This window comes from Scomber scombrus, chromosome 9 (assembly GCF_963691925.1).
Source record: "Scomber scombrus chromosome 9, fScoSco1.1, whole genome shotgun sequence".
Lineage (NCBI taxonomy): Eukaryota > Metazoa > Chordata > Actinopteri > Scombriformes > Scombridae > Scomber > Scomber scombrus.
This window is the reverse complement of record NC_084978.1, coordinates 3713052-3733389: the sequence shown is the minus strand read 5'-3', so window position 1 is coordinate 3733389 and position 20338 is coordinate 3713052. Positions and strand designations below refer to the sequence as shown.

Below are 20338 nucleotides of genomic sequence, written 5' to 3'. Positions count from 1 at the left end.
TAATGGGTTTTTTTTATATGTAGGCTGCATTTTATGTATATTTGATCCTTTTTCGTCAAGTTTAATCTATACATATTAAATTCCAAGTGCAGTTTACTGTCAGTTAGGGTTGGGTACTGAGGTTGGTACTTTTAATGGTACTGACTGAATAACGTTGGTACTATCGAGTATTGATTCAAGTCAAATCAAATGGTGCCAAATTTCAGTACATTCAGATGCATCATTCTGGGGCAGAACACAGTTTTTCACATACATTACATCATTACACCTACTAAACTCAGTCATGATGACACCATGTGTAACTCTATAGATAGTTATACTCATATTTAAGCTGGGTGAGGGAGGTTAAATTAGCAGGTGTCATATTTAGTTTACTGAATATACTGTGAGGATGCAGATGGACCTGCTCGCTTTCTTCAGGTCATCGGTGCCGTCCACCATCTCCTTTGATGTTTTTATTACTCCTGTGTTTTTCCTGCCCTGATATATCCATGTTTCCTGCAAAAAAAGCTTATTTTCTTCAATTATCAGTGTTAAGTACAACTATACGCACTTAATGTTGTACTTTATTTCATTTTATGTATGTAGCAACTATATAAGAGTTTCATGTTAAATAGGAATAAAAAAGGCAAACATGAGAAATGGTGAAAAATTACATCCTAACACTTTATAATACAGATTTTGAGGATTAGAAGTATAAATACTAAAAGCTTCATTTTAGATTTTCCCTCCATTTTCATTTATATACTTCACCTGATCCCGCACCTTCTTTATTAAACCAGCTCATCCCTCTTGTTACCTTTTCATCCAGATAAAGTGCACTATCCATTACACACGTTTCCTCTCAAAAACCTTCGACTTTGCACAAATTGAGATCCACCCACCAGCTGCAGGGTCGCTATCCTGTAACCGACGCTGACCTCTGACCTCTCTGCAGAGGCTGCTAAGAGGAAGAAGGAAAAAAAAAGACGTATTCCTCGCGGTGGATCGATAGAGTAGCAGAAAAGAGATGAATGGCCTCAATAAATCCTTTAAGCCAGTTTTTTTAATGTGATGGTGTTTCTGCAGAGGCTGCCAGATTGCAGGATGAAGTCATGTTACGTTCACCAGCAGGTTACGTCAACTTCTTCTCTCCAAGCTGTGAAATCAAACACAACTTACATGTTAAATAAGTCCTAGTTTTAACCTTTATTCAGACTCAGTACTTTAATACAGTTTTGGGGTAATTGAGTATTTCTATTTTGTGCTTCTACATCTCAGAGGGAAATACTGTCTTTACTGCACTACATTTACACGAGGAAAAACACACACTGAAAATCCACACAAGCTAAAGGTCGGCCTGATGTGAGTTACCGCATGGTGAACTGTAACGATCTGGCGGAGAATGACAGGAGAGCCGGAGTATTTAAGCTGATTGGTGATGAGGTGATGAGGTGATGAGCTCCAGGTGTGCGTCCTGCAGCCGCTGCCTGCGCCTGGGAGAGAGAATGACACACAAGGGAGGGAAAAACACAGATTACAGGTGTGGATATGACAGCATTTCATTTGTACTTTATTTATTTACTTATTTATTTCAATTAAATGTATGTTTATTATCTATCTATCTGTCTACCCACCCACCCACCTATCTATCTATCTAATAGATAATTGAATTAAACAAATCCCTAATAAAGATGATTGGACATTAAACAATACATTACTACAAAACAAAACAAAGAATTTGAAAAAGAATCCCAAAAATAATTGATAAATTAGGTTAGGTTACGTTATTGGTCTCCACCAGGGAGAAATTTGTCCCGGAGACAGGGAAAACAAGTTGCAGCACATAAATGACATAAAATAAAAACAACATGCAATACAAACGTACATCAGGTAAAAAGAAAGTGGTGGAATAAACACAGACTGATACTGGACGATCCTACACATATACTGCTATAAATATACATCCACACCCCCCCCCCCCCCCCCCCCCCAACCCTCCACCAAAGCATTCACCTCACCCTCACCACATCACCCTAACCACATCACCATGGCAACCTACCAAAACATTCATTCCGTCATAAATATAGGTTCAGTCACACATCCCAGCACTCTATCACAACTCACTCGCATACATCCACACACTATCTGGAGTGTACTATGTCTCTTCCCAGAATTGAGAAGAGTATATTCACAGTTGTGAACATGAACACTGCCTCTTCCTCTGTTTTACCTCCCAACTCCTCCGCCAAGCAGCCTCACTCCTCTTCCTCTTCTTCTTCCCCCTGGCTGTTGACCCTGTCCTATTCCTTGTCCTTCCATTATCAGACATTGTAACAGTGTGTTGTGCTCCAGCTATATATATATGTACTTGCCAGTTGATGGTTCATGAGATGCACCTTTGAGCTATTTCAGAAAACTGTCCCAAATTGCTCACGTTGCTATGCCAACGGGTGAATGTGAGTTGAACTAGAAAGGTATATAAGTACAGTCCATTTACCATAATGTTTGTCTACAGTGATTGGAGGACACATGTTGTAATAATAATAAAGACACAAAGAACTATTTATTTGTCCTGTTTTGCACATGTGACAAACATCAGACTTTGTGATCCAGCTCATAAAGTTTACTATATACTATATACTGTCTGTTAATGTTTGACTTTTGTTCCGGGTTTTTCGTCCCAGAGTTCAGAGCTGCTGTTCTGTGATCAGATTTCCTTAAAGAAGACTTCAGGTTAAAGATGAATACAGACAGTTGAGACATTAAAAAAAGCTCCTGCTGTCAGTTCCATATTTGTTCTTCTTCTGGTTGGTTTCCTGCTTGAAGCTGCTGATTCATTTCACCTTCACTCATCAGCTGGATTCAGATGATTTTCAGCATTTAAAGGTAACGTAACCAACAGTTTCATCATGTTTGTGTCAGCAGCTGTTAAAATGATCTGATAACAGTACAGATGGAAGTTATACTGATGACTTATGTTCATTTGTTGATGCATTGATGGAATGAACAAAACTATAGAAGAAATAAGAAAAGATGAAATTCAGCCTCTTCAGATGTTTAATTCTGTGGTTCATGTTGAGACTTAATGACGGTCTGTTAATTGTCTAATCAGATTATTTCCTCTGTTTATTTTAAGTAAGAATACAGAGGATCATAATATGGAGCTCTGACCTCTAGTTCAATGAAGATTTACATGAATATGAACATGAACTGTGTGCATCAATAGATCAGACTCATGTGTTTGTTCATTACTGTCGTGACTTTACAGTCATTTAAAATAAAAAACCCAAATATCGTTTTATTTGTGTGTGTAAATGTCAAATGACAGAAAGTAGATATAAGTATGAAATTACAGAACCAAAACATTTGAGCTCTTTTGTTTTTGATGTCTTGTAGAAATGTTGTTACAGGATTGGATCATACTGAGGGACTCTGCAGTATTTATAACTTCTGGACTATAGTCCTTCTTCTAGGAGAACCAGTAAACATACTGTAGTACTAGTACTGTAGTAGAAACCTGCTTTAATCACTGATATATGTTCTGGTTACAATAAGACTGGTATAAAGAACAAAATAAAAAGAGGTTTTCTTGTAGTTTGTGTATATTGAGGTGAGGAGTTGGACAGGAAGTGTGACAGTTGTTGATGTCAGAGGAACATTGGTGACCCAGTCTGAGTGTTACAGTATTATGATCATTATTTCACTGTCAGAGGGTTTAGTTTAGTCTCCCTGTGGACTGTAGCTGCACATTTATCTGTTTGACTTCACCTGTTAACACAGAACACACCTTTACTGGAAAATAAGTGTTTTTACTACATTGAGGAAGTCTTTATGTCTGTTTGTACCAAACAGCAGACCAGCAGTCATAAAACTTCATAAAGATCCTAAATGACAGACATGTGACTTCTAATAAAGAAGAAGGGATGAGCAGACAGGTAGGGAGTAAAGGTGAACGTCTGTTCAGTCATCAGAGCAGAAGGAGGAAAACAGTCTGATGTAGCTGAGTGTTAATATGTTAATAGTACTGTAAATAATGGTTACTGTCATTATTGATCAATCTGATGATTATTTTTCACATTCATTGTTTCGTTGATTAAAGTGTGTCAGAAAAATCTGAAATGACAGAGTTTGAAGTGTTGAAACGTTGTTTCCTGGTTTGTGCGTCCTCACAGCGATGTAACGTGACTCACTGCTGCCTCTAAATAGAGATAAGTCACACTTAAGAAGTAAACACATGTTTATCTGAAGTTTGTTTGTTGGATTTAAACCAGAGTCAAAGTTTCTCTTTGTGATGACTAGAAAACACACATGGTTGTTGTTAAAGTCATGTAAACTCATAAGAAGCTACTAAGTTTGAGAGGCAGGACTGGGTTTATTATACTGTGTATGTGTGTGTCTCCAGTGTTACTGGTTTACCTCTCAGACTCCAGAAGATGAAGAAAGAGGAGGAAGAGGAGGACGGAGCAGAGTCTGTAATATCCAGCTGCCTGTCTATGAAGAGTAACCAGTCTAAAGATGAACCTCCAGTCTTCAGTAATGAACCTGGACCCTCAGACACAAAGTAAGAGACTGTTTCTACTGTAAACTGACCTGAAGATGATTCAGTTTAATATCATTTGATAATTTACATTATAAACATTGTTCTTTTATATACTGTATCACTGCAGACTGAAAGTAAATGATTGAAAGCTACTCGTCCTCACTATTATTACCCAAATTATATTTTACATTAATAACTTTACTTTGTTTTATAGACCGCTTAATAAAACTAAACCTTTAAAGTGATTAGTCATGAATATTAATTTTACATGTCAAATGAAAACAAAGATGATGAATTGGTGGCTGGAGGAAGATAAGCATACTATTTCAGCACAGTGTGATTTCAAAATAAAAGCCTTTATTTTCATCTCCTGGTGGCTTTTATTTTATAACAGTCTTCTTTATGACATGGAGCCATCTTAAACTTCACACAGCACAGGTTTATTATGCAATCATTAATAACGATAATACTAATTTGAAAGAAGGTATTTTAAATCCTGCATTGTTTACATGTTTACTATCTTACAGTCTTCTTCTTCTTCTCTGCCTTTGCTGGCACATTGTTGTCTCTTTCTAATTACTGTTGAACTCTTGAGATTGTAGTATATATTAATATATTATTTAATTCCAAACTGAATGTGTTGAATCTCAGAGGCTGAAGAACAGAAACCGTGTAAGTGTGTACAGTAAGTACTGACAGTCTGGACTGTTTATGTGGGGAAAGAGCTGCATGCAGCTTGTGAGCTGTCGGTTGGCCTCCACTAATGTCATGTGTCATAAAGAATGTGTTCATGTCCACAGAGAGAGGAAGAGGAAGAGGAGGGCTGTTTCTGTGGAGGAGCAGCTGTCCTGCTGTTCTTTTTGTCAGGACGTCCTGAAGGACCCAGTCTCTACCAGCTGTGGACACTGGTTCTGCAGACAGTGCATCAACTCATACTGGGACCAGTCTGCTTCATCAGGAGACTCCTCCTGTCCCCAGTGTGGAAAAAGATCCAGAACCAGACCTGGACTGCAGACAGACAGTCAGACCAGCACTGTACAAAGTAAGACTGAAGATCTGTCTGCTGATGTCATCATCTCTGAAAACAGGACAGGAATCTACCTCCTCTATCCTACTGAACATTAACAGTCACACTGATTTCTGTTTCATTCTACCTTTTTTCTTCTCTTTCAGCAGAAAGTGGTCTGCAGGAGGTTTTAGATGAACATCAGATCAGTCTGAGCAGCACATGTGAATGTGTGACTCAAGGAACTGATGAAGCAGGAAGTAAAATCCTCCTCATCAGCATCTTCACTGAGGTCTACATCACAGAGGGACTCAGTGAAGAGGTTAATACCCAACATGAGGTGTGGCAGCTTGAAACAGCTTCCAAGATGAAGACCCTCCATGACGCTCCAATCAAGTGTGAGGACATCTTTAAAGTCTTACCTGACCAACAGAAACACATCAGAGTGGTTCTGATGAACGGCGTCGCTGGCGTTGGAAAAACCTTCTCAGTGCTGAAGTTCACTCTGGACTGGGCACAGAGCTCCAAAAACCAAGATATCAGTCTGCTGATTCTGTTCTCGTTCAGGGCGCTGAACTTGATCAAAGATGAGCAGTACAGTCTGCTCATGCTGATCCATGTTTTCTATCCAACATTACAGAAGCTCACAGCAGAGAAACTCGCTCTCTGTAAAGTTGTGTTCATCTTTGACGGCCTGGATGAAAGCAGACTTTCACTGGATTTCAACAACAGTGAGGTCGTGTCTGATGTCACACAGAAGTCATCAGTCAGCGTGCTGTTGACAAACCTCATCAAGGGGAAGCTGCTTCCATCGGCTCTCGTCTGGATAACTTCCCGACCTGCAGCAGCCAATCAGATCCCTCCTTCATGTGTTAGCAGGGTAACAGAAGTACGAGGCTTCACTGACGCCCAGAAGGAGGAGTACTTCAGGAGGAGATTCAGTGATGAAGAGCAGTCCAGCACAATCATCTCACACATCAAGACATCTAGGAGCCTCCACATCATGTGTCACATCCCAGTCTTCTGCTGGATCACTGCTACAGTTCTGGACCACATGTTGACTACAGACCAGAGAGGAGAGCTGCCCAAGACCCTGACTGACATGTACTCACACTTCCTGCTGGTTCAGACAAAGAGGAAGAAGAAAAAGTATGATGAAGGACATGAGACAAGTCCACAGGAGCTGACGGAGGCTGACAGGAACCTTCTTCTGAAGTTGGGGAGGCTGGCGTTTGAACAACTGCAGAAAGGAAACATCATGTTCTACCAAGAAGACCTGGAGCAGTGTGGTCTTGATGTCACAGAGGCCTCGGTGTTATCAGGAGTTTGTACAGAGATCTTCAAAAGAGAGAGTGTGATCTTCCAGAAAACAGTCTACAGCTTTATTCACCTGAGCGTTCAGGAGTTTCTGGCTGCAGTCTACATGTACCACTGTTACACCAGCAGGAAGACAGAGGTAGTGAAGGACTTCCTGGAAGGAGACTACAGTCACTCATCTCTGGATCACTTCCTGCAGGGAGCCATGCAGAAATCTCTCTTCAGTAAAAATGGCCACCTGGACCTGTTTGTCCGCTTCCTTCATGGCCTCGCTCTGGAGTCCAATCAGAGTCTCTTAGGAGGCCTGCTGGGTCAGACAGACAACAGTCCAGAAACCATCCAGAGAGTCATCAACAACCTGAAGGAGATGAACAGTGAGGATATCGCTCCTGACAGGAGCATCAACATCTTCCACTGTCTGATGGAGATGAACGACCTCTCAGTACATCAGGAGATCCAAGAGTTCCTGAAGTCAGAGAACAGATCAGAGAAGGAACTGTCTGAGATCCACTGCTCAGCTCTGGTCTACATGCTGCAGATGTCAGAGGAGCTTCTGGATGAGTTTGACCTGAAGAAGTACAACACATCAGAGGAGGGACGACAGAGACTGATCCCAGCTGTGAGGAACTGCAGAAAGGCTCAGTAAGTCCAGATGTGATTAACATTATAAATCAGTGTTATAAATGTGTTTGTTATTGTCTAGCACACATTTTCCCTCATCCATGCACGTCCCTACACTACTGATTCTACACATTACACATGGAGTTCACATTTAGTTTGTTAATAACTTACTTTAATACATTTTGTTTTTGAGATTCAAACATGTGTTCTCCTTGTTTGTCTGAACCTTGAGCCAGTTCATGATAATATGTTGTAATATATGTGTCATTACAGACTTACTGCCTTTAAACTCTCAGACACTGACTGTGAAGTTGTGACCTCAGCTGTGAAGTCCAACCCTCATCTGACAGAGCTGCACCTGTGGCTCAAAAAACTGTCTGATTCATCAGAGAAGCTTCTGTCTGCTGTACAGAAGAGTCCAAACTGTAAACTGAAGACTCTGATGTGAGTTCACTGACTTCAGCTTTTTATTAAATTCAAATCCTTCACTGAAGTTTCAAATGTTTGGTTCATAATTTTCAGGATTATCTTGAATAATAATAATCTAAGAGATGAAACTAAATAATGAGCATGACAGGTTTCTTTATTGCACACTAAGAATAATAAACATGTCAATCATAAGCCAATATAATAAAAATCGGCTTATGTTCCATTACCAGCAGCGATGCTAACGGGCATGATGACTTGAACAGCTACCAATGTGAACTTGTCCAGTCTGCCCTGTTGCATGATCGGCCATAGCCAGCAATGCTAGAGATCAGAGATCAGATTCATTTGATATATCTGTAGACCTTGTTAAAGGAGGAATAAAAGAGGTATATTAATTCATCTTCAGAAGAAAAGGGGCTTCTAAAATCAGATTGTAAATTGTTAGTCCTTCCTTCCTAGAGAATAACTACACACTCAGTCTGTAGACCTGTCTGAACTTTCTCTGAGCTTCATTTTTACATTTAAGGAATAAAATGCATCAGAAAAAATAAATTAATAAAAAGATGATGTGAACCACTGATGTGAATAAAAAAATGTTCATCAAAATAATGAATCAAACTGTTTCATCATCAAATGCAAGAAGTAAATATAAAGTGTCCTCTTTCATGATAACATATGTTGTAATATATGTGTCATTACAGACTAAAGTACTGTGAACTCTCAGAGACTCACTGTGAAGTTTTGGCCTCAGCTCTGAAGTCCAACTCCTCCCATCTGACACATCTGAACCTGAGTGGAAACAAACTGTCCGATTCATCAGTGAAGCGTCTGTCTGCTGGACTGGAGAGTCCTAACTGTAGACTGAAGACTCTGATGTGAGTTCACTGACTGTAGCTTTGGTAGATTTTTATCTATTTATTAAAATCAAATCCTTCAGTGAAGTTTCAAATGTTTAGTTCATAATTTTACAGGATTTGCTGAACACAAATGTGTAGAATGTAAATGTTTTCAGGAATTTAAAATCCACAGTCTTGTTGTGAGTAAAAATGACTTCCAGAGTTGAAACTAATATGAGGTTTCAGCAGTCTGAGTTCCACATATCAAGTAAGTATGTTTGTGTTTCTTCAGTGTTTCCTTGCTGAGCTGCAGTGGAGGGATCCAAACTCAAAGAGGGAATTTAGTTCCAAATATTCAGTTTGAAACTGATCAAGTTATCTTTATTATTATTATTTAATGTTTTAATGAATAACGTCTGATCATTGATATCGATGCTTTGGAACTTACACACACACACACACACACACACACACACACACACACACACACACACACACACACACACACACACACACACACACACACACACACACACACACACACACAGACACAGAAACACACACACACACACACATAGACACAGTAACACAAACACACACATCTTCTGAACTTAATACATTTAAATCTTCTTCAGCTCTGAACAGATTATGAAACATTTCATCATTTCAAACATGAACTTTGTTTCCTTGACTGACTTCATTCATTCTTTATTCAGATTGAGGCCCTGCAATTTGTCAAAGAAAAGCTGTGAACATCTGGCCTCAGCTCTGAAGTCCAACTCCTCCCATCTGAGAAAGCTGGATCTGAGCTGGAACATCCTGCAGGATTCAGGACTGAAGCTTCTCTGTGGTTTCCTGGAGAGTCCAGACTGTAAACTGGAGACTCTGAGGTCAGTTCACTGACTGTCTGTTACTATTGTTGATCTTAATGTTTAACAACTGAACCTAATTTATGTTCATACATAACTTACACCATGAAGTTCATTTTGATTGTTTCTATATATAATTATTCATGAATGTACAAAGTTTAGTGTGTAGTTATAAAAGATGACTGATTGTTAAAGAAAGTGTAGAAAATGTTCACTGTTAGTTGTTAAATGAATGTTTCTAATTGGTAATGTATTATGATACATTCTAATTGGTATTATGAAACATTTCATCATTTCAAACATGAACTTTGTTTTCTAAACTGACTTCATTTATTCTTTATTCAGATTGTTGAACTGCAGTTTGTCAAAGATCAGCTGTGATTATCTGGTCTCAGCTCTGAAGTCCAACTCCTCCCATCTGAGAGAGCTGGATCTGAGTGAAAACAACCTGCAGGATTCAGACGTGAAACAGCTTATTGATCTTCAGCAGAGTCCAGACTGCAGACTGGAGACTCTGAGGTCAGTAGAGAGTTGGAGTCAGTCTGTGCTGGTTTCAGCAGTTTAGTATTAAACACAGTCAGCATCAAAGCAAAGATCCAGTATTTCCTGGTGAACCTCCAACATTCTCAATGCTGCTTTCCTCAGTGAAGCTGTGAGAGGAGAATGGTGACAGGCTTCAGGATTGGACAGAAAGACAGACAGAGAGAGAGAGAGAGAGAGAGAGAGAGAGAGAGAGAGAGAGAGAGAGAGAACAGTCAGAGAATCAGATGACCAAGAAGCTTGTTGCGATCATGTGTTTGAGTTGATGTGAAGACGACTGTTGTTGTTGTTGTGTTGATGTCTGCAGGAAATAAAGCTGGATTACAGATGACAGCCTTTCAAGATGTATAGAGACAGTGGTCCTCATCATCAAACTGTCACACCATCAAATCTGATCTCAAAGTGTTTGTTCTCTCATTTCAACACTAAACTATTGATCAGTTCATCTTTGTCAGAGCTCTAAGATCAGTCTGACTGCAGCCTGTAAATCACTGGCTCAGATTTCACACAAGCATCATTACGTTTAGCAACCATGTGGTCTTTATACAGACCAGAACCTCTGCTGAAGTCCAGGAATCACAGCAGCTGTTTAGCTGAGAGCTCCGACTGATTGTCATCTGATGATTTAACAGCAGGAAACATCTTCAAATCCCACAGAGACTCTGTAGCTTTAAACTTTGATAAGAGTTGACATGTATCAGCAGTAAATCCATCAGTAAACTGAAGAGTGAATGTCTCTGTTTCTGCAGTAATGATGTGTTCATGACTCTCAGCACTTTATTTCCTCTGTGTACTTGAGTGAAATCTGCAGAGGAAACACACTTAATAGTAAAAGAGTGTGCAGGTGTGTGTGCTTGGAGCTCAGTGTGTTCACTCCAACACGTTAAAATGAGAGCTGAAAGGAAGCAAGCTACGCTGCACAGCTGTTCCACTTCTGGTCTGAACAGGACTGAAGTCCCTGCTGCTCTTTATACTGGATGTGCTGCATCACTGACTGACAGCTGATGAAGTGAGTCTCACTAAACACTCATTTATCACCTCTGTTCTTTCTTCTTCTCTCATCAGATGGAAGGAGTGTTGGGATTGATCTCTGTCAGAGTGAGAGTGAACATCCAGGAGTGTTGAGAGAGGATCAGCTGGATCCTGATGATCCATCTGGAGTCTGGATCTGGATTTTGTCGTCTTCACTTAAGTCTCTTAACTGACTACAAACTGAACAGTTATCTCTGGATTTAGCTGAAGTCAGCACTTTACAGATGTGTTCTACATGAACTGTTTGATGTAAATATAGATAAAAACAGGTGTTAGAAGTCAGACTGTGAGCCTGGGCTCATATTGATCAAGCGTCTCAGAATCACACTGAGAGTTGACGAGGACTAAAACTAATGAATGAACCTGATCCTCTAAATTTAACCCTCGTTCTTGCCACACATGTATTGTACAACACTGCACACAGCGATAATGATGCAAACAGACACAACTTGATTAAAAACATGAAATGTATTTTCTCCACTGTCCAACTCATCTCCATCTCCTGTTGACTTATGTGTCTCTTAAGCCACTTTTCAGATCAATATTTAACATGTGAAACATATAATCGGTTTGGTATAGGCCTTTATGCACATGTTACAGATTAGACTATTAAACATTATATGTATAAGTATTAAAATAAGCTCCTTGAAAACATTACAATGTTGCCTACATGTATACATCAATTAATCTTAATTGATAGATAGTTTTAATATCAAACTAATACACATGAATGATGAATGTGACACTCTAAATTGGGCCATTTTGTAATGAAGGAAATATTTTGAATGCAAGACTTTTACTTGTAATTGAGTATTTTTCTCCATTATGCTATTGCTTTTTTTAACTTAAATAAAATATCTGAGTACTCCCTGCAACACTGACGTCTCTACAGTTAATTAAAATTCAGCTGCTCGTCTTCTAACTGGTAAAAGAAAGCGTGATCACATAAAACCCGTATTGGCCTCTCTCCACTTCCTGACTTCCTGTCCATTTTAGGATTGACTTTAAAATTTTTACTGCTGGCATTTAAGGTTTTAAAATGGTCTGGCACTGCTTTATCTTCGCAGAACTCCTGCATCATCATACTCTAGGTAGAGCACAAAGGTCGACCAACCGGACGCTTGTAGAGATCCAGGCATAAAAATAGAGCCGACTGAGTCTTTGCAGTGGCTGCCTGTGGTAGAGGACTGACTCACATAATGGTTGTAGATTCTTAGTATTTAGTTATTTTAACTTAAGCCTTGGTGTTACCGGTGAATACTCTTTGAAAGGTGATTCTGACTGTCCATAAAACACCTGATTCAGCTCTAAATAACATTCAGAAGAAACCTTGTAACCTCTGTCTGATCTCCATTTTTAAAGTTTTCATTTTCAGTGTACATTAATATCATGCAATCTTAATGGGAAATGCCATTTTTAAAGATTAACACATTGTCAAATTCATGTTTTCTGGCAAGAACCTTTTGTTAATCTGTAATAATGACTCTGTAATGTTTTTAATGGCGATGTTTTAGACCGTTAAGCCAGGAGCGATTCACAAAGTCTCAAGAAAAGAGGAGAACAAATGAAGCGTCTGGACAGATTTTGGTTTTATGGATTTAATCTTTAATGACACATCTTGTTGGCTAAAGATGTGAGAGGTTCAGATCTGGTCAGGGACATTTTTCATGTCACTCCTCATGTCTCTCCGCTCCGCTTCCATCTCCATCTTTGAGCTGTCTAATTAATGCAAAACAGCCCGCAATACTCTCGGTGGGTGGATCATGTACAGTGTAACTTGAATCATTTTTCACTGTGAGCTGAATAATGATTTGAGCTCAACTCTGTTAGTAAAGCAGCCACATCACAGCTCACACAGGATCTGCTAAAATCCACATTTCCCTGACTTAATAGCCCTTCAGGGCATGTTTAAGTGGTTCTTCTTCATGGAAGCGTACGTCCAATCACCACAACAGTACATGAATGCACAAGAGGACTGTTTTAATCCTGTCACAGATAACAGAAAAGGCAATTATGTTTTTGCAATTTCTCCTTGATCCATTGTGGAGTTTGGAGAAGGCCCAGAGACGTACGAGAAGTGACTCTGTCAATACGATTAGTCTTGATTTTCAGCTCCTCATCCTTCTCCTGAATCCAAACCAGTCTTTCCGCGTCATGAAGATTTATTGCAGTGATCAGAGGGGCCTAATGATCAGAGACTAAAAGCATGCGGGTTTAAATCAGATCAGCTGATAATTTGTACTGTGTCACTCATCTACTGATCCTTTCATTTCCAGTCACTCTGGAGGAAGCCGACAGTTTCCTGCTGACGATGTCAAGCGTCCGACTGTGTGTGTTTTCAGTTCATAGATGATAATCTTTATCCACGTAACCCGTATATGATATCGTGTGGTTTCTGAAAGACAGCGATGATATTTTTTTAAATGATGCTGCTCTCAACATTTTGTGTATTTAGTATCGTAGAGGTTTGACCATTTTAATACCCTAAAAATCTCCATGACAACATTTATATTGTCAAGATTACAAAAAGGGAGATGGTAATTCTTTTTACATTTTCATAACATTTAAAAATTAATACAATCAGGTTTGGAACAGGTGAAGTCTAACAGACACAGATTTGTCCTCCCGAGTCAAATTGACCCCATCTCTTTTGACTTCCTTCTTTCCTTCCTTCCTTCCTCCCTCTTTCTTTAATTTTTCCTTCGTTCTGCCCCTCCTTCCCTCTATCTTTGCTCCCTCCTCCTTTCATACTTCTTTCCTCCTTTCCTTCCTCCTCTCCTTCCTTCCTTCCTCTTTTCCTCCCTCCCTCCCTCCCTCCCTCCCTCCTTACTCCTTTCCTTCCTTCCTTCCTTCTTTCCTTCCTTCCTCCTGTCCCTCCTTCCACCTTTCCTTCCTCCCTTCCTTCTTTCCTCACTTCCTTCCTTCCTACCTTCCTTCCTCATTTCCTTCTTCCCTTCCTCCCTTCCTTCTCTCCTTACTTCCTTCCTCTTTTCCTCCCTCCCTCCTTCCTTACTCCTTTCCTTCCTTCCTTCCTTCCTTCCTTCCTTCCTTCCTTCCTTCCTTCCTACCTTCCTTCCTCATTTCCTTCTTCCCTTCCTCCCTTCCTTCTCTCCTTCCCTCCTTCCTCTTTTCCTCCCTCCCTCCCTCCTTCCTTACTCCTTTCCTTCCTCCCTTCCTTCCTTCCTCCTGTCCCTCCTTCCACCTTTCCTTCCTCCCTTCCTTCCTTCCTTCCTTCCTTCCTTCCTTCCTTCCTTCCTTCCTTCCTTCCTTCCTTCCTTCCTTCCTCTTGTCATTCCTTGATCTGAGGACAACAGGAGGGTTAAAGATTAACTTAAAACCTCTTTGCTGACATTTAGTGGTTTACCTTCTCATCTTGCTGCAGTGATGTACAGGTGTACTTCAGGACCCTGTGACATCACTGTTGGGTGCAATGGTGCTGATCACGTGGGTGCTCAAACTCCCGCCAAAAAGGTTGAGCACTCACAGGGAAGGCCGTGAGAATAACTGCATCTTTAATACAATACTGCAGTAGAGTAGAGGCATTTTACTAACTCTTAAAAAAAAAAATATCTGTAGTATCTGAACATCTCTTATTGGGGTGATCCCTGATATTAATATCAAAAAAAGGCAAATAAGTGGGGGACAGAATTACTCCAAGACTGTGGGTTCATCATATCACACAGTCACAGCGTGTGTGTGTGTGTGTGTGTGTGTATGTGTGTGTGTGTGTGTGTGTGTGTGTGTCAGCGTCTCACACTCATTCTCTCAGGATGTCTGATTTCATCTACTCCGCTGACTTCACTTGAACCGAGGATGAACTGAGAGGTGTGAGGGGACAGAGCCTGGAGGCAGCTGCAGGTGTGTGTGAGGCACAGTTTATGTGACTATACATGTGTTTACATACTGCATCTGATAATAATACAGCACAATATTTAATAAACACTTTAAAAGGGAACAGAAAACAACATGTATGTACTGTAGGGTTTTTTTTGTGGCATTTGCTTAAAAAATGCTCTTTGGAGATTGATAAAAGCTAACTGCAATTGTTCAGCAGCTGAGTTTATAGTTTAACCTTTGTGTCGTCCTCCCGGGTCAAATTGACCCCGTCTGTTTTGACTGTTCCTTCTTTCCTCCCTTCCTTCCTTCCTTCCTTCTTTCCTTCCGTCTGTCCTTCTTCCCTCCCTCCTTCTCTCTTTCTTTCCTTCCTTTCTTTTCTCCCTTCCTTCTGTCCTTCCTTCCTCCCTCCCTCTTTCTCTCTTTCTTTCCTCCCTCCCTCCTTTCTTCCTTCCTTCCTCTCTCCTTTTCTTCCTTCCTCCTTTCCTTCCTTCTTCCTCCCTCTTTTCCTTCCTTCTTCCTCCCTTTCTTCCTTCCTCCTTCTTTTCCTTCCTTCTTCATCCCTTCCTTTCTTCCTTCCTTCCTCCCTCTTTTCCTTCCTTCTTCCTTTCTTCCATCCTTCCTTCCTCCCTCCCTTCCTTCCTTCTTCCTCCCTTCCTTCCTTTACTCGAGGACAACAGGAGGGTTAAGCTGGTTTATGTTTAACTGGCTATTATAAAATAATACATTTGCAGTGTTTAAAGCTACGGGACTAAAGCTGACTCAAATCATTAAATATGTAAAGTAATCACATCTAATAATAATGGGAGTAAGTCATTTGTTAGTAATTTGTTGACCTTTCAGTTTTACAGAGTGTATAAAAACAACGAGAAAACAATTTCTCGTAAAATAAACAAAAAAATATACACAAGAAATATTCCTAAACATTCTCAATTCATGATAGTGGCTGAATTGATGAGCTTAAAAACAATATTTCACATGTAGCTGCTGTTTGCAGAACATCTCACCAATGAGAAGACAATTAAGTCAGAGTCTCGCTCCTGAACATGTGGCTCTTAATGGACATATTTATGTTCTGAGGGGTAAAAACTGTGACACATGCTGCACTAGTTACAATCCATATTGTGTTAACAAATGTTCACCTTGATCACACACACATTTACAGTATATTCTTGTATGGATCAGTATTCAGTGTGAGTGCAGCCCTCCTGCTGTGAACAGACACATTATTAGTATTCAGTGACCAACATGGCTTCCAGCATGTTCTGGTCCAGCTGGCAGCAAGACTCCAAGCATACGGGTAGTCCTACACACACACACACACACACACACACACACACACACACACACACACACACACACACACACACACACACACACACACACACACACACACACACACACACACACACACACACACACACACACACACACACACACACACAAACCAGAACTAATAGCAGCAGAGGAGGGATCTCTGCTCCAGGATGTCTTCATGCAATAGGTGTTGTTTGTACAGAAAAGACAACAATAGCTAAATTACCAGTAGAACATTAAGATGACAACATTATAGATAGATTGTAAACATATGGAAACCTTCACAAGGAGAGTTTTTAAAAAAGCAGGCCAGCATCACTTCAAAATTTGATAAGAAAAATGGATATGGCAGACATATTATTGAAGAGTGTTACCACTGTAGTGAGTCGGCTCAAATTGAGTGAAACCAAAAGGTATCAACAAGTTCCAGAAAGGTTTTACTTAGAAGATCAAAAGCCATATTCTATTAAGAATTAAAGGGACATACATCCATACATCATTGGTGCCAACATGCATTATAATATTGCAGCGATAGCTTGAGACGAGCTGGTAAAGAAAGTAAAATATCCAGCTGGATATTTCTCTTATGACTTGGTGGAGACCAAACTAGAGCTAAAAGCAAAGTTATTATTGAACTTACATCCATTAGGTGGACGATCACAACTCCAGTAGGGATGGAAATGTTGCTTCGGTGTCTGTGGATTGTTTGCTGACATGTTCACTGTTCATTTTGGAGTTCCTAAACATTGATTAATGCTTGTTTCATGTTTTAAATTAATTAAGTCTGTGGTCTCGACTTTGTAAAAAAAGAGAACAGCATAATCTGAGGATCTCGGATAGCAAATTAGCACATTAGCCACACCCATCAGTGCTTTGACATTGTCCCAAAGTGGGAAAATAGTAGCAAAATGAGCATTTAACCTTTGTGTCGTCCTCCCGGGTCAAATTGACCCCGTCTGTTTTGACTGTTCCTTCTTTCCTCCCTTCCTTCCTTCTGTCCTTTCTCCCTCCCTCCTTCTGTCTTTCCTCCATACCCCTTTCTTCGTTCTTTCCTTTCTCCCTTCCATCTTTCCTCTGTCCTTTTCTTTTTCTTCCTCTTTTCCTTCCTTCCTCCCTCCTTTCCTTCCTTCCTTCCTTCCTTCCTCCCTTCCTTCCTTGACTCGAGGACAACAGAAGGGTTAAACAGTGGAGTGATGCAAGATCAGGAGTAATATGCTTTTTTTTGTCGTGTAGGCTGCACTTTAAGCCAAAGCACAGGGAAAAATACAGGCAAAATGTACTGTAAGGAATGTTTGTATGATCATTTACAAGATATTTTGCTAAACAAACATATGGTAAACACAATAAAGATAGGAACTAGCTGCTGAGATAGATATCTATCTGCCACAGGGATATCAGACAATAAATACACCCTACAAGCAAAGAGTTATTTGCAATTTTTAATACTTTTTCTTTAATGATTACACAGATCCTTGAGTCGAGTAACAGAAAGCAGATCCAACTCCAACAACCTTGACAATGTTTCAAAAACAGGTAAAGAGGATTTTTGTTCAGAAAACCTTTAATCGTTAATAGAATTAGTAGTATGACATATTTCAATAAATATTTAGATATATACAGATACAGCAGAAACGGTACATTCTTTTTTTCTCTTCAAATTGTTTCACATTTTTTGTACAAGCCAAAATATCTGCCATTGTATTTATATTCATGCAAAATATTGTTTCTCAGATTAATGAAAAATAAAAAGGATTTGCTGAACTTCTTTTTTTTTTTCATCCTGCTTTGATATGCACTCTCAGATTATAAGCATCGTAATGAGCTTTTGTCATATTTGCAAATTAAAACAGGTGCACTTTGTGCCAATACACAATAGAAGCTAGTAAAGCAAAATTAAGGCCATTCCAACTTGTGCAAAGAAAATAAATAAATAAATAACCATAATAATCAATAATCATAACAATGTTTTTCCTTTTTAGTTCACAGCAGTTCAGGAGTCACTGTATTTTTCCTTCTCCCTCAGGGCATCGGATTGTACGATACATACAAGAAAATACAAGAGAACCAAACAAAACTCCATAAACGAATAGTCATTAATCATCGACAAATCAAACCATGCTACTTTAAAATCCAGTTCGGAACTTAAGGATTTATAAACTTCCAAAAAACACATCCGTCATTTGTTCAGTCTGTATGCATCGCATCTCGGCGTAATGCAATATGTACCCATTATCTATCTCATCTTAGGAACCCATCCCTCCCCCGAAACCCCATACAGTATAATAATGATCAATACAATGATGTGAGGCCTATGACAAAGCTCTAAAATGACTATGATACACACAACAACCCACGCCTGAGGAAAAAGGGTATGAATCATGTAAAATGGTGGTTGAATGAATGCATGATATGCTTGTAGGTCCTCGTTTTTTGTTTGCATATTCAACCCCCATATGGCACAAGAAGATCTGTACGTAGAAAATGGGCGACTGCTGTTGGCAAGAGGCTGACGGACAGAAGTGCTTCTGACTTTTTCACAGATGCAGCTGTCTATGGCACGGAAGTAAACAAAATTAGTCATCCTAATTAGACCGAGTCTGCTGAAGTTTTCCCACACAGGTTTAGGCCGTGATCAGAGAGGACGCATCGAGTCGTTAACAGATGGCGTTGTTACTGATGTGGCAGTCTCAATATCAGTATTAATTTCCTATTAAACAAGCATTTATTTTGGCATTTGTAATGAAACTGTTAGACTCCCTACCTCCATACCTCATGGAAGCGTATTTGTTGCCAAAATTAAGAGTTTAATTAAGTTTTTTGGCACTTAAATTGTTTGTATGGAGGCCCTGAAGTCACAAGATGTTTAGATCGTCTGCAACAAGATATTAACTTGTTTGAATACATTATTATCTTGGGGTTACAAAACAAAGCCTATTGGGAGCTCTGTGGGTTTTAATATCATGTATTTACAATAAAGGAAATATTGAGTTTACTTGTAATAAGATGTGCTGTATAAATTCAATTTGCTTGTCTCAAACAAAGTAGAGCAAGAAATAAAGTCTAAGCTAAATATTATGTTGGTTTGCTTCTTTATTAACTATTTTTTATCTCATTTTGATTAAGTGTCAAATTTAAAGAAAATATAAAGAAGCTCAGGCAGCTATTGTGACTAATTTGTGCTAACATGTTCCTGCCTTGCTAGCGTGTTAGTGGTAACTTTGCCAACTACTTCAACGAGTCGTCATCAAGCTTGTAGAACCTGAAGCTGAATGACTTTGGCTTTGCTAATTTCTTGTGTGAAAAGGCTTCAAGAGTCAACCTTACTATAATAAGCTTTAAGATAATTGTATTTTAAACTACGTCCTTCTTTTAAACTTTACTAGTGAGACTTGGAAGTAAAACAACCAAGAACAAGAGTTGTGATTTGGGATAATGCCACCTGTTGAAACTCTGTAATGGTACACTGGGAACGATGCCATCTAGAGTCAATTGGGGCTTGGTGTCACTATGCAGCTATCTAATTAGCTTTTCCCAGCTAACCTACAGTTTCTGAAGGGATACCAATAAAATTGAGCAAACAAAAGTCTGAGAATCCTTTGTGTGCTCGTAAAAAGAACAGAGGATGTTGGGTCTTAAGTTAACACTGTTCTTTATGAAGAGAAGAATAATTGCATGGCAAATTGAAGTCATCAAAAATGACCACTTAATGGAAGATAAATGAAAGCGTCCTCGGTGATCATGGCCTCGAAAGGTTTTTACATCACTTTATATTTATGCTGGATGAAATGCATAGTTTTTGGGGTGAAGCATATTCTATGGCACTTCCACTTCAAAGTAAAAAAAAAAAAAAAAAAAAAAGAAAAGTGAACAGAAGAGTGTATGTGCGTGGCATAGCCCTTCGGATCAGTCTGACACACTCTGAAATAACTGGACTCACTATTGAATTTATGACACAGTGAATCACATTGAAAATATCGACACACCCTCATAATTAAATTAACAGTATAGTGCTAAA

General features: G+C 39.4%; 1 protein-coding gene across 1 annotated transcript; it reads left to right on the top strand.

Annotated features, from left to right (window-relative positions):
* Positions 1-4433: 4433 nt before the first annotated feature.
* LOC133985970 (NLR family CARD domain-containing protein 3-like) lies at positions 4434-10117 on the top strand (the record flags this gene model as incomplete). The annotated part of the gene is made up of 7 exons (XM_062425730.1): positions 4434-4543; positions 5329-5564; positions 5696-7487; positions 7740-7910; positions 8597-8770; positions 9448-9621; positions 9946-10117. Coding segments are annotated over 7 exons (2829 nt in total), but the record flags the coding sequence as incomplete, so codon positions are not given.
* Between the last annotated feature and the right edge of the window lie 10221 nt (positions 10118-20338).